Here is a 15,031-nt window from a genome sequence, read left to right as displayed (position 1 = left end):
CATTCCCCCTCTAACAAGTGGGGAGGAATCCTTTTGCTGCCAGCTTGGCAGGCACAGGTGGTGTGGTGGGGGGAAGAAACACAGTAGCAGCAGTGGGGAGAGCTAGCCCCAGAGAGTGGGGAGTAAAGGAATGCTGTTGGCTGCTTCTTTGATGGGCAGCAGGAGAAGACCATGTAGCAGAAAGGCTGTGCAGAACACTGACTGTGGGGGGTGCGACTGGAGGAGATCTGCTGCCATTTGTCTTCCCTCCACACTTGCTGAAGCCAGTAAATCTTGATTTACTTTGTTTGGACATTTGTCGAAAGGGGGATCCTATATGGGCGGCGGGGGTCGAAAGGGAAAGAGAAAATGGGAGTTGTCGCTGAATAAACCTTCAGTCTACTTAAGATTTCCTTGTGTATGAAGGAAGCAGCTATAAACAGGCTGTTTCTTGCTGTTACCACACATTTCGCCCCCCCCCCCCGTGCTCTAAGAGTTTCTTCCTGCCATGTGTTTCTTCATGCTGTGCTTAAGTTCTCCATCCCACTCCCCATCCTTTGCGGGGGCTAGTTCCTTCCTGTTCCCAGGCTCCAGACACTGAGGAGAGTGTCAGGAGTGCCCATGCAAAATGTGCTACCTGAAGGTCAGCGGGAAATATTTAGAATTCCTTCTAAAGATATTCTCCCCCAAAAGTTCCAACCTTTCCCTGAGCATATTCCGGTGTGAAAACTAGTGCGTTCAGCTAATTTAAGAGGCTGGATTGTCCATGTAAAATGTGATAGCTGCAGGTCAGTGGAATAAAATAAGTGCTTTATTCAGAACAGTGCAGAATTCAATGTGCTTCTACAGATCAGACCAGGAGTGCACAACTCAAAATGCGCCAGTGGGCCGGAACCAACCATAACTTGGTGTGTGGGGGTCAAGGTTCAGCACATTGGTGATTACATTAAAATTATTAAATATAAATGAAATCAGTTATTAGTTACCACAGCATGAGGAAAGGAGAGAAGACTGCTAGCAACTTTCATCCTCTTTGCCCCTTGTACACTTTCAAAGCTTGCAAAGGTTAATTTTGAAAGGGGGCTGACCCCTACTAGGGCCATGGGGCAAGGCGGAATTTGCACCTCACCTCAGGCGCCACAAAACTTTGGGCAGTCCTTGGGGCCAGCAAGAAAGTCCCCATGGGCCGGATTCAGCACTCAGACCTTATGTTGTGCTGGCCTGGGTTAGACCCAGCCTTAATGCAGCCATTTTCATTACATGCAAACATATTATAGTTCAGAACACTGCAGACTTTGCATTTTTCAACTGCCAACTATAACTCAAAATCTGTGCCAAGTTTATCCTGTGTCTTTACTTGCCCTACTGAGAACTGGGCTAGTTTGCCAAACTGTGGTGTCCTTCCCTAAGTATGTTCTATCTTGGCTTGTATTTGAATGGGAGACTACATGTGAGCTATTCCCCTTAGGGAATGGGGCCATAGCTTGGTGTAAGAGCATCTGCATCCTTGCATGCAGAAGGTCCCAGATTCAATCCCTGGCATCTCCAGGTAGGGCTGGGAATGGCTCCCACCTGAAAACTTGGGAGTTCTGCTGCTGGTCTGTGTGGATCAGAGCTGCACAACTTTGGCCCTCCTGCTGGGGACAAACTATGGGTGTCCACCCAATTGTACAGTGCTGTACAATCACCATCTGTTTCCCTCAGAATATTAATGATTGGTGCTAATGTAGTCCAGTATACCTTGGACAGGTTTCTTTTTAAAAGGGTTTTTTCACAGCTTGCATGTTTGCACAGAAAACAATGAATCTGCATTTTAAAATACAAATAATATTAAGTGGTCGCTTGGTGTGTTTTGTATTGGGGGTGGGGCTATGGGGTGGGGCTGCTGGGTGGGTGTGGCTATGTGGTCTGGCATGGTGAGCGCCTGCACTTCTGAATTTGTAATTACACCACTGCTTTAGAAGAAGTCTACAGATGACTGTACCATGTTTCCAACTTGATTCTAGGTGGCTAAGCAATGGATCTGCCCTCTGGAAGTGGGAGAGAGCCATGTTGTAGCCCTGGATGAGATTGGCAAAGAAACCATGACAGTGACCTTGATAGATGCCAACCACTGTCCTGGATCTGTCATGTTCCTCTTTGAAGGCTATTTTGGCGTCATCCTCTACACAGGTATGAACTTCCTTGTTTATGGGAGAAAGGAGACTTGCATTTTAGCTTCTTCCTAATATTGTCCTCTGTCTTCCAGTTCAATTTTCGGTTCAGTGTCTGCCACCTTCCAAGTGTCAGTTTCTCCTGAAGCCTGTGATACTTGTGTCTTACCAGGTGATTTTCGTTACACACCCAGCTTGCAGCAGGAGCCAGCTCTGAAGAACTCTAAGCTTATGAATATCCTCTACCTGGACAATACCAACTGCAATCCCTATACTGTCTTACCATCACGGCAGGAGGCCACTGAGCAAATCAAAGAGGTGATCAGGGCCCACCCTGATCACCTGGTTAAGATTGGTGAGCATTGGAAAGAAGTTTCCCAAAGGCTGGTTGGGGTAAAGTTTCAAAGCTGCTGACTTGAGAATCCTTGCAAAAGGGTAGTGGCAGACCAGAGTTTACAGTGATTCTCCAAAAAGAAGAACGTGAATGCAGGGCAGTTTAGAAGCCTGTATTTTTCCATTCTGGTTTACAAGCATGTTTTTTTCCATAGTCATTGGACAACATGGTTTCTATCCACCTAATTACTCTGGAGGATGGGGTCAATCCACAGATTCTGGATCTATATGCACAAATGATAAATACATTGTATGAGGGCTGTGAACCATTAGAGGAGGAGGAAAGGGTTGTATTTCAGTTCTTTGAATTCTTGAATTAAGAAGTAAGGAGTCCAGTAGCTAAGGTCAGGGCGGTGGCGAGAGGCACCTTTAAGTATGAATTACTCTGCCACTCACCTGGCTTCCGCGGAGCCTATCCCCCTCCAGTGGCCAGGTGAGTGGTGGAGCCGATCGGCCACTGCAGGGAGTGCCTGCAGCACGCTAGTGTAGTTTGCAGTTGCAGCCGGAACAGAGGTAAGCACCTATTAATATGTGCTTAAAGGTGCCTCTCGCTGCCACCTCCCACACTGGCAGCACCCACACCAGCCACTCTTAGCTAAGGTGTAGCTTTGTCAAAAGCCCTGAGCTTGATTTAGCATTAGGTAGATACATTTCTTGAGAGCATCCTGTGCAGACTGAATGAACACCATAATTCTGTCCAGTTTTTGAAATACTTAAACTGTACTTTGTCCTATTCCAGGTACCTACAGTTTAGGAAAGGAATCACTCTTGGTGGAACTAGCCAGAGAATTTAAAACCTGGATTGTGGTGAATCCTGAGAAACTGGAGCTTGTGAGGCTTCTGGGGCTGGAGGATGTATTCACTTCTGAGGAAGAGGCTGGTTGGATTCATGTTGTAGATTTTTCAGAAATCCGCCAAGCAACTATGACCAGCTGGAACCAAAAGCATCCAACTATAGCTATTCTCCCCACCAGCCGGCAAGTAAAGATCAACCACTGTGATGTCCACCTTGTTCCCTACTCAGACCATTCATCGTTCCAAGAGTTGCTAGAGTTTGTGGCTTGGCTGAAGCCGTGCTCTATAATTCCAGTGGTAAAGAGTGAGGTTTGTCAGATGTATTTCCAACAGTACTTGAGATCTGAGGATTACTCGCTTCTTGACTCCAAAGTCCCCAAGTCTGCGAAGAGATATATGCAGCTACAAATCAGGAAGCAGGAAAGAACCTCAAAATTACTCAGACTGTCTACCTTTCGCCATATGCCAAGGGGAGTTATATTTGATTCCTTAGAGGAATGTATGAGTGAGAGTGACTGGGATGCAAACGTTACCCAGCAAACGAGCCCAGAGACAGTGAGGAAATCTATGCCTTCTTGTAGGCATAAGTATTTGCTGTGGAAGAAGAAGCAGAAAAATGTAATGGCAGAACCAAAAAGCTTTGAGAATCCGAGAGTGCATTCTCCAGTGAAGTCTGATTTTGCTACATCTGCCGGACATCAGCTGAACGACAGTATTGCCAATCAGTTTCAAAAATATCAGACATGTTCAACACTGAAACACACAGAAACTTTGTCTTGTAGTGAGAGGGATGCTGGTTCCAAACCAAACTGGACCTCTTATTCCTCTCCAGGCAGCGCTTGTCTCTGCCAGCTGGCCTCTCAGAACTGTGTACCTTCAATATTATCCCATGCTGTTCAGAATGAAATAGAGGACACATCAACCTCTTCAGAGGATGTGGCATTCAAGCCTACTAGTGAAGAGGTTTCACGTGACCTTCTTCAGGAGTATGACTTATCTCCACTCAACAGCCCAAAGCAATGGTCGCTCCAACACTTTGACTGGCAAGTGGAAAACTACTTAAAGAGAGCAAGGGCCCAAGTGCATTGAACAGAGCAGAAGTTTCCAACCTCGGCTCCCCAGACACTGTTAGACTACAACTCTCATCATCCCCAGCCACAATTACCTTTGGCCGTTGTGGCTGGTTATGTTGGATGTTTGTAGCCCAGCATCCTCTGGCAACCCAAAGTTGGAAACCCCTGGGGTATGGCAAATATGTATCCAGTACTAGAATTTGTGGTACAAGCCCAGTTACTAACAGAGTGCTACAGAAGGCACCTGTGGAATGTTGTCAGCTGGGATTCATGGGCATGTTTTTTCCAGAGTCAGTTGTGAAAATAGATCCCAACTAACTAATACTTCAAAGTGAATCCACAGGATTAGTGGCTTTGAGACCTTGCCTCAATCAACTTTTTAGAAACTTCTTCCTAATCTATTAGGGCTACTTACCAATATTTTTTGAGCTGTACTGTTGGAGAACCTAAATATGTAACTTTACCTGCATACTTGTTAACATGCTAATCCATATGCTCTTCTTTTTTATTAAACACTTTCGAACATCCTCTTTCCTGTCTGTGATTTGGTCATCACCTGTGTCAGTATTGCTTACCAGCAAAGCATTTGGTCATTGGCAGAGCTATGGGTTGTATTGTATGCTTTTGTTTTTTTAGTGAAGTTTAGAAACAAAAATTGTGCAGAATTTCCCTTGTGATATATCAGGGAGGCAGACAAGAGGTGTGCCTTGGCTAAGCTCCTGACTCTGTTGAGGACAATTTTTATTCTGAAATTAAACATGTCCTGTATTCTACCAAAGAAAACCACGGGGCTCTGTGGGTGCCAGGAGTCAAAATCGACAGCACACTTTACCTTTGGATAATGGGTAGTATCCCCAGTTGTCCTTAAGACCAGAACAGAAGTGCTTGCTCTCAAGTGGAAGTATTTGCACCAGACTAAGCACACCTATTCCAGCCTAAGGACATCTGTGGATGCTTCCCCATATTTCCTCCCAAATGCAGTTGGGGGAATTGGAGCATTAACTTGTACAAGGGCTTTTACTGCCCACAATAGACATCTGGTGAAAGCAGTGTTAAACTCCTGTTTTCCATCCTGAGGATTTTGCTGGACTCCTGGGGGTTTCCAAACCATGATACATTTCTTGGACTTCTTACCACTATTAAAATCTTAAATTTAGCTCCATTCCACTGTCAGCAGCATACTGTATACACAAATAATGAAAGAGGGAGTAAAGCCCACTGGTTTTACCAATAAACTTCTGGTAAAAACTAATCTGCCTACTTTCCTTTTGCTATAATCTTAATTGATAATTACTATCTTCACAAGTTAGACCACTTCTTCCTCAAATGTTCACACATCCACCATCTAGTACTGGGGTGGATGACATCATAAACTATACCATCAAGGTGTCTCTATGTATCACTACAACTGTACTAAATAGTCCAAATCGGTTCCTACTTGCACTTCAAACATTCACACGTCCACCGTCTTGAGCTGTCATGGATGACATCATTGCAAACTATGCTGTTGAGGTCTCTATGTATCCTTACAACTGTTTAATTTGGTTCAGAACAGTGAGGCAGTTCACAAGTTAACCCACTTGTGCCTCACATCTGCCATTTTGAATTGGGGCAGATGACATCATCCCAAACGATACCATTGAGGTGTCCCTAAAACTCTACCAAATTTGGTTTAAATCAGTCCAGGCATTGTGACACACAGTCACATACAGAAAGCTGGGTGATTTCATAAGCTTACTTTTCTTCAGGAAAGTTGGCTAAATATGTGTGCTGGAATGTGTGCTGGAGGTGAGAGAACAACCTTAAATATACAAAAAGTAAAATTTAGCAAATGATAGGTAGTGCTGGAGTCTCACTTTTAAAAAAAGCTATGTGAGTGTTGATGTACTTGGGTGATACAATAGAGGAGAAAATCAATCAATTTATTACAGCCATAGGCCATAGAGAGAACATATAAAGATAAAAACAGGATTAAAAACACAATATGTGAACAATAATATAATACATAATAAACAGGACAAAACAATAGCTCCTATGAACTAGACCTTAAACAAGATCTTAGTCTAATAGCAACAAAAGAATTTCGCCACGACCTTGGTAATCTAATTATTTTGATCCTCAAAGACAGACATTCAAATAAAAGGAGTCAGCTCTTCCTGGAAATTGCTCTAACAAAGGGAATATGAGCTCTTTCCTAGTATCAACGTAAAGGGAGCAATATAACAGCACATGCAAAACTGTTTCAGGGAGGCCTGCACCACAAGGGCATAGGCCAAAATCTGACAATCTCTTATCGAATCTTTTTTCCAAAAGGGCTGAGGGCAACACATTCATACGGGCCCTAGTGAATGCTATCCTAAACTGTAAAAAGTGTAGGGAAACTAAATATTTAGCACCTCTATTCCCCAAAGGGGGCATGATACCAAAAAAAAAAAGAGTAGAGCAGGTCCTATTTTCTCTAGAAACAAGATTCTGGTATTCATTGTCGTGGAGGTGTTGGATAAGTATAACCTTCGCCCTCTCATTTCCCATGAGTAGAATTTCAGAAGGAGATAGACCCATTTGCAATATTTTATTGTTGACATACGACAGCCAAGGGCTAGGAAAGGAGTCTCTCCATAGAAACCAAAAATAGGGCTCCTGAATATCCAAGCAAAGTTTAATCCATCTGATAGAAGTGAGCTCCCATGCTTTAAAGAAAATAGTAAGGGTTCCAGATTCCAAACATAATGCTGGATAAGGTACACATCTGGGTACCCCAAAGATAGCCCTAAGGAATATTGATTGAACCCTCATAGGTATATACTGCCCTCCTTTGGAATAATAGAATCACAAAAGAGCATTAAGAGTTTTACGAGCAATAGAGACAGAATACAATCTTTGAGATTTCCAGTTAAGATTATATTGGAAATGTATACCAAGATATTTAAATTTATAAACCTGCTCGATATGTTCCTTGTTTACCACCCACTTTTAAAGTTTCCTAGCTTTAGTGAAAACCAGGACCTTAGATTTCTCATAGTTGATAAATTATTGTTATTACAATAACGGGCAAAGGCTCCCAGCAATCTAAGGAGACCAAGAACGGTCTGGGACAATAATACCATATCATCCGCATATAGCAACACTGGCACACGAATGTTGGCCAGTTTCGGGGCATGTGAATCCACCATTTCTAAACACTGTGCTAAATCACTGATAAAAAGATTAAACAACGAAGGGGCCAGAACACAACCCTGCCTGACCCCACGAGTGGTGGGGACTGAATCAGTTAAAGCCCCATTGGGAGCATATCTGACTCGGATAGAAGAAATGATATGGAGCTGCATAATCAGGAACAACAATCTTTTGTCCATCGAGGATAACTCAATTTCTGAAGGCATTAAAACGCCACACTTTTTAAAAGTCCAAAAAGGTGTAGACATGAACTTGTGTTGATTGTGATGTCACATGCAGCACCCAATACATATTTATGACAAAGTACATTCCACCTGGCAACTGCAAGAATAGTGACTGCAGAGAATAATTGTATTTTCCTGATGGCAAGGAAATTCAGATAGTCCTACAACAGAAGTGCTACCTTGATGAATAGTATCTGCATCCCCACAAGAAATAAGTAACAATGTTTTGGCTGATATTTGGACTAAGTTGCTTGATAATGCCACTGAGAAATTACTCAAAAGGACTACGTTGAGCAATTTAGTCAGGGTGTCAGTCATTGTGTTTGACAAAAAATTATCTAGGCCATTGGTGATGGTAGGTGCATTTTGATGTAGATAGAACATCTATTCTTGCTATAGTATCCATCAAGTTATTTTCAGTCATCATAAGAATTGATACCCCCCTCCATCGGGCTCCAGGCCTATCTAGTCCAGAATCCTGTTTCCCACAGTGGTCAACCAGATGCCTCTGGGAAGCCCACAGACAAGCCCTTTCTCTTGCCGTTGCTCCCCTACAACTGGTATTCAGAGGCATCCTGCCTCTAAGCCTGGAGGTAATCTATAGCCATCAAGGCTCGTAGCCATTGATAGACCTGTCCGCCATGAATTTGTCTAAGTCCCTTTTACAGCCATCCAAGCTGGTAGCCATCATCACATCCCGTGGCAGAGAATTTCATAGATTAATTAGCCATGGTGTGAAACATAACTCCCTTTTGTTGGTCTTGGCAATCAGTTTGATGGGAGGACTCTTGGTTCTGGTGTTGGGTAGGGGCAGGGAATTCTATCCACTCTCCACATTATGCATATTATAAACCTATATAATGTCTCCCATTAGTTAACCATTTTCTAAACTAAAAAGCCCCAAATATAGCCTTACCTTGTAAGGAAGGTGCTCTAGTAGTGGTTAGAGTGTTGGACTAGGACGCGGAAGACCCAAGTTCAAATCCCCATTCAACCATAAAACTCACTGGGTGACTCTGGGCCAGTCATGTAGCTCTTAGTCCAACCTACCTCACAGGGTTGTGAGGATAAAAATAACGATGTACACTGCTCTGAGCACCTCGGAGGAAGAGCGGGATATAAGTGTAAAAATAAATAAAATAATCCCAATATCTGTGCTATTAACTTGGTGGAAATGCTCCCACAGATTGTCCAGGGGGACTTTAAGGCTAATAATGACCACCAAACTGGTCAACCTGTTCAGGCATAGGCTACCTTCCATGTTCTGACATAAGCATGGAATTTAGGAAGTTATGGGCATCTTTTTTCTCCTTGGTCTTCGTTAAAGAAGTGGGTGGGGGGTTCTGGTACTGATGACTGTATCTGCAGAGTAGTGTTTACTGCCTTCTAGCCTGTGAAAGTATGTGTGTATAACTATATACATTTCTGTTTCTTACACTTCTCATATTGGTGTATTTATTGTGTTGCAGAAGAATACATTAGTCTAGCCTTTGGTAATGCACAGCTAGTGTTGAAAATGGTTTGGATCTGGTAGTGAATACAGCAGTAATACTCAGCCATAATGTCACTGTTAGAGGGTTTAGCGAGATGGAATGTAGCTATAATTGTTCATTAGCAAATGGAAGTGCTTCCCAGGAGATAGCCATTTACAGGGAGGGTTGTTGGACCAGATAACCAGATGTGCCAATTATTGCCTCCCTCCCAGGACCAGTCCATCTTCTGGTTACAAGCCCAGTACTATGGGAGTTCTGCAAAGATAATTTATCAGACCTTGTCACTGCAAAATCTGTAAAACAGCTTTTGGTCAAAAGCCATCTGGCAGACTAACCAGGTTTCCAGCCTGTGTCCTAAAACAGCAAGGCAGAGAAGTATAAACCACCCTCCCTGTCATTCACAAAACCAGCTCTGGGTTTGAGAATGAAAATAAGGACAGCAGAAGTTGCTGGGAGATAGCAGTGTGTCTGGCAATGCTTGTGGCTGCTTGCTTTACCAGCACATGTGGTTCTTTCCCAGTACACCACACCCTGGTGTATACTATCCCTTATGTAAGCAGCAGTGGTATTAAAGTAATCACTGCTTTCTGAGCCATGGCAGTTACAAAATGCAAGCTTTCAATCCCAGCCCAGGTGGGCCTTGTCCAATTACACTGTGAGGCCTTTTTAAAAGCCTTTTATGGCCTGCAGTAGGGTGGGGCTAGGATGTGAAGGAGCTTTCCTAGCTATTGTTAGCATAATTGCTTAGTTCTTTATCAGTTCCAGGGGGTTTGTCGTCACCTTCCAAGGCTCAATGTGTGTTTGGCACAGGAGGACATCTGTAACTTGCAAGAGCTCTTTTTCAGCTAATTTTGTAATAAAAGCAAGGGAGAAAGGTTTCAGAGCTGAACACAAAGCCAGAGGGGTGGGTTACTTTAAAGGCACCCCATGAACATAGTTTTTGTGAACATAGTAAATCAAAGAGAAAACAGCAGTCGATGGCAGGAAAAATAGTGATTTTGGGAGTGGGATAGAACTCTGAATCTAAACTGCTCTCCGTTGTCACCCAGAAAAATCACTACCTGTGCAGTAGCATGCTTAGAAAGCTTTAATGATTACAATTTACCATAAATTGTGTGTGTGTGTGTGGTGTTTTAATGAACATGTGATGACAGAATACAGAAGGAAGACAGGAACATTGCAGGGATGGAAAATGAATTATTTGTCTCAGTTTTTCCTGTAAAAAATGTTTGTGACCCATACCTGAACTGTTGTCATCTGGTGTATAGCTGAAGTGCACCAAACAGAGTTGCAAGTCTAGAACTACGAGTCATAGTCAGATTACAAAGTAAAAGAGTCACCAGGCCTTGATGGCATTCATCCCCCAAATCTTAAAGAATGCAAATAATGAACCCTTTAATATGCAATTGATCACATTAGCTTTCCTGCCAGATGGTGGGAAGATACCTAAATATATCTTATAGATATAGATATAGATATAGATAGATATAATATATTTGGTTTGTTTTTATATTTTTAGCTTAATACTTTTATTGTCATTTTATTGTATGTTTTTTAACTTTTGTAAACCGCCTTGTGATTGTTTTTAATGAAAGGCGGTATATAAATGTAACAATAAAATAAATAAATATGTTGTGTAACACATATTTTTAGAATTCATTCAGTAAGTTAATAAGCATATAGGCTGAAATTGTATACTTAGATTCTAACTTTGATCAAGCCCTTGACTTAAGGAATGTTATCAATCATTGGGTGGTTAGGTCTGTTTATGGACTGACAATTGGTTAAAAAAGCAAGACACAGGGTAGGAACAGACTGACAGTTTTCATAATGCGGGAAAGTAACCAGTAGAAGAATCATTAAAAGTTCTGCACAGCAACTGGTACTTTGCAGCTTGCTTGTAAATAATCTAGACTCAGGAATGAAAACATGGACAAGTTTGCAGATGACACCAAGTTACGGATGCTAAAATCCAAAGTGGGACTGAAGAGTTCCAAAAGGGGTCTGCACAACAGAACAGCAGAGAGATTAACTGCAAATTAAGGCAAAATGGATGATCCACCATGGGATGGTCCACCTAACTTGGCACATTCACTAATGAATAATAGATTGGCTGTGTTTACTAAGCCTTTGAGTCATAAAAGTAGTTTACTGGGAACACCAACCCAGTGTGCTGCAGCAAAATAAAAATAAAGGCAAATTCAGAATCAGTAAGGCACAGAAAATAAAACCAAGTATAATTCTGTTACACTTTATTTTTTATTCACTACATTTATATACTGCATATTTTGTTATAACTCAAAGTGTTTACAAAAGAGAAACTTCTTTTTATCTTTTAGTAAAATACTTTTACATAAATATATGGCATAGATTTTGTACTTCTGATCTCTCCATCTCAAGAAGGGCAACAAATTATCAGCTATTTAATTTAATTTAATATATTTTTAATGGTCCATATAACCTTATTTTCTGCTCCAGGCACAAAAAATGTCTTAGGGGATGACCTCTAGCAAGATTTTTCTGTTCTATGCAAAGTTATGAGACTTTTCTAAAAAAGGGGATGCAAATTTTTTCTAACCAACTGGAGTTCTACTCCCATGTTGTAGGGAAGTGAGACACTGTATGATTTGCCTGCCCATATTTTTGTTTTGTCCTGTCATTACTCTCTTTAGACAACTGTGTTTCTGCATTATGTGTTTTTGTGTGTGTGTGTGTGTTTGGTCTTGTAATTTTAGAGTTTGCTGTTTTATTATTAGATTCAGCTTGTCCTGCTGCCGCCCCATGATTATGATGTTAGACTGTATAGGTTTTAGTGACTTTATTCTGCCATCAGTTCAGTTTTTAATGTGTACATCGTCTTGGCTGCTGAGAGGAAACTCATCAATATTTTGTATCAGTCAAATAATTTGTGGAGCAAACTCTTCTCTACTTGCAAAGCCCAGGTATGGCTCTCTGGCTCTCACTTTTAAAAACACTGCCTATTTTTAAATTTTGGCAAAATGTTGGCCTAGTTAAGTCTGGAGTTTAGTGCAAATAGCTGTAGTGGTCTCCACTTGGCCAGAACTGCAAGGGCAGAGGCGAGCGGGGAGAGGGATGCCCTTGAACCTGCCCTCTAAAACAGCAGATGGAAGGGCGTCCATTCGGGCCAATGTCAATGCACTTCTGAATTTGGGGATAATAATAGAATACAGATAGCCTGCTGGCTTGAGATTAAACAATTGTGCCCTGAGATAGATGGTCTTAGAAATAGAAGCAGCTTCCTCTTGCAGTCCTACATCAATGATGCGTTGTTTGATCTCCCCCTTAGCCCGTTCATTGCCCATCTGCAGCAGAACCTCTGGAGAAAACCCATAGTAAGTTAATTTATCTCTAATCAATGAAAACCATTTAAATTTAAATGAATCGGTCTTAATGAGGGAAGCCAAGCCTGAACTGGAGGACATAAATTTTAATCAAAATAGGAAAATAGTTCTCCAGACTCCGGATTCCGTTCGTAGCAGGCCAACCTCTCTTCTCAGTAAAAGGGTAGCCTCTGTATGCCAGCCACATCATCCAGCTGCTCAGTCTGTAGCAGCCTTGCACTGTCAGCTAGATCAAGGCCAAAATCACCAGTGCATTTCCAAAAAACTTTAATTATCAATTATCTCCCCCACACTGCTTCAGTTAATGCATATTACCACTACTGAGACAGGGTCAACAGCACTTCTAAGTGACGTGACCAAGGCTTATTCTGGTGTCAGTGACAGATGGCAACCTGAGTTGTGGGTGAGAGAGTTCAAATGATTTCTTAAAAGCATGGCGGGCCTCTGTGGCGCCTAATTCCAAGTAAGAGTGTCGAGCAAGCTGCTTTAAGCCTTGGTTCATTATCTGAAAAGTAGGGATAATAGTTACTTACCTCACACAGTTGTAAGAAGGTTAAGGGAAAGGGGGCAAAACACTTTAGAAAAGTGCTATATAAGTTATTACTTGGCCATGATGTGAAGTGTAATAGGAATAAGCTATTGTCTTTGAACACTGGTGTTTAGATAGGAAGCCCTCCATGTTTTTGATAAGATAAGATTTAAGTGTCATGATTCACAGAGGCCAAGGAGATGGCTTTTGGAAAACAATTCCAAGAGAGGATGTATCTTGTATTGGGCCAAGGACTCAGCATATGAAATTCTTCCATAGAGGTGCCTGTAGGCAAAATACAAATCAAACATGAAATCGGAAGACATACATTTCTAAGGCACTGTTTAGCTTTAAAGTGTCTTTTTATGTATCTTTTGTTGTATCAGCAAAGCAAGTACCTTCTTTTTGTTATAAATTTAGCTTTATAGAATCCTTTGGTTTATGTGAACATGAGTGTCTTCCTGCTTTCTTTTCTTTCTCTCACTACTATCAGCATTAGACAACAGTGATTCCAGATCAGATTTATTTTAACTGAAGCTTTGGTCTTCAGCATGTATTTGTGCAAGGGATAGTGCACAGCATTGCCAGTTGAAACGCTGGTGTGGCCATTCCAAAGTATACCCCCTTGAGACAAGCAAGACCAGACCCTATCCTATATAACTGTGGCTGGATTCACCCAATTCAGATAGGACTTTGGCTGGATTCACACAATCTCAAGGATCCTGGTTAAAAAAATTAAGCAGGATTAATGAGCTCTGTGGAGCTGATTGTGAGAACTCAGAATTTCAGGGCAATCCTGGTTAAAGGGCTCTAGTTAACCAACATTTAGCCAGGAAAGATAACCAGAATTCAATCAATTCGCAGCATGTGTTGTGCAACATTGCTTTAGCCTTTTAACAAAATACAGTGTTGTGAAACCCACATCCCCTCTCCTATTTTTTGCAAAATGCAAAAGATTGCTCTCACTTTTCTCTGAGGAGCAGGGCAGAAGCCCTGCAGGAGTGGAAGAGACCACCTGCTTCCCAGAAGGACCTCAGAGTGAGAGCCTGTGTGACAGTCTGCCTGCCTGCTTCCTGATCACTGGGGGCCACTGCTTGACCTATGGGGCTGTGGCAGCTGCTGCTCTATGGGGAGTTTGTGCAGGACTGGGGTCCAGGGTGAGTCAGCAGTTCCTGAAAACCACCTTCCAGACTAGCCACCTCTGGGCTTATATAGGAATGCTGCCTGTGGCAGTGGGCCTGCCCAGGGGCGGAGCTACCATTGTGCAAACGGGTCTAAAGAACCCGGGCTGCCAATGGGAAGGGCTGCCAAAGCCTGCAGGGGGGGATGGCTTGGGCTCTGTAAGAGCCCCGAGTAAACTTCCACTACCCAGGCTCCGGCGAGCTCCAAGCCAGCTCTGTGCTGTCATTTCAGGCAGTGTTTGCTGCCTGAAAGCCTCTATTTCCATTTCTCTCCCTCCACTGAGGGAGAAAAAGGGAAATAGGTACTTCCAGGCAGCAAGCGCTGCCTGAAATGACAGCACAGAGCATTTCAGGCAGAGCTTGCTGCCTGGAAGCAGCTATTTCCCTTTTTCTCCCTCAATTGAGGAAGAGAAAGGGAATCAGAGGCTTTCAGGCAGCAAACGCTGCCTGAAATGAAAGAGCAGAGCTGGCTCGGGACTTGCCAGAGCCTGGGTGGTGGACAGTGAGAATTCACTAGGGGCTCTTACGGAGCCTGAGTCATGCTCTGTGCATGCAACGTCACACGCATGGGACGTCACTTGAGGGGCCGCTGTGTGGGGCCGGACCCAGGCTGCCGTTCGGCTGGCTCCGCACCCGGGCCCACCACCAGCAGGGCCACCCCTTTGCAGGAGC

The 15,031-nt window shown here is 42.8% G+C and overlaps 1 protein-coding gene across 2 annotated transcripts in view; it reads left to right on the top strand.

Moving 5' to 3' along the window:
• Positions 1–4,923, top strand: part of DCLRE1B (DNA cross-link repair 1B) — a 35,662-nt gene extending 30,739 nt beyond the window's left edge. For both annotated transcript variants that reach the window (XM_053247477.1, XM_053247476.1), the window contains 3 exons: positions 1,986–2,151; positions 2,305–2,487; positions 3,265–4,923. In XM_053247477.1, the coding sequence (XP_053103452.1) occupies positions 1,986–2,151; positions 2,305–2,487; positions 3,265–4,409 (1,494 nt within the window). In that variant the 3' untranslated portion in view covers positions 4,410–4,923. The remainder of the gene's footprint in view (positions 1–1,985; positions 2,152–2,304; positions 2,488–3,264) is intronic.
• Positions 4,924–15,031: the final 10,108 nt, after the last annotated feature.

Source organism: Hemicordylus capensis, chromosome 4, assembly GCF_027244095.1.
Source record: "Hemicordylus capensis ecotype Gifberg chromosome 4, rHemCap1.1.pri, whole genome shotgun sequence".
NCBI classification, from domain to species: Eukaryota; Metazoa; Chordata; class Lepidosauria; order Squamata; family Cordylidae; genus Hemicordylus; species Hemicordylus capensis.
This window is presented reverse-complemented; position numbering and strand designations above follow the sequence as displayed.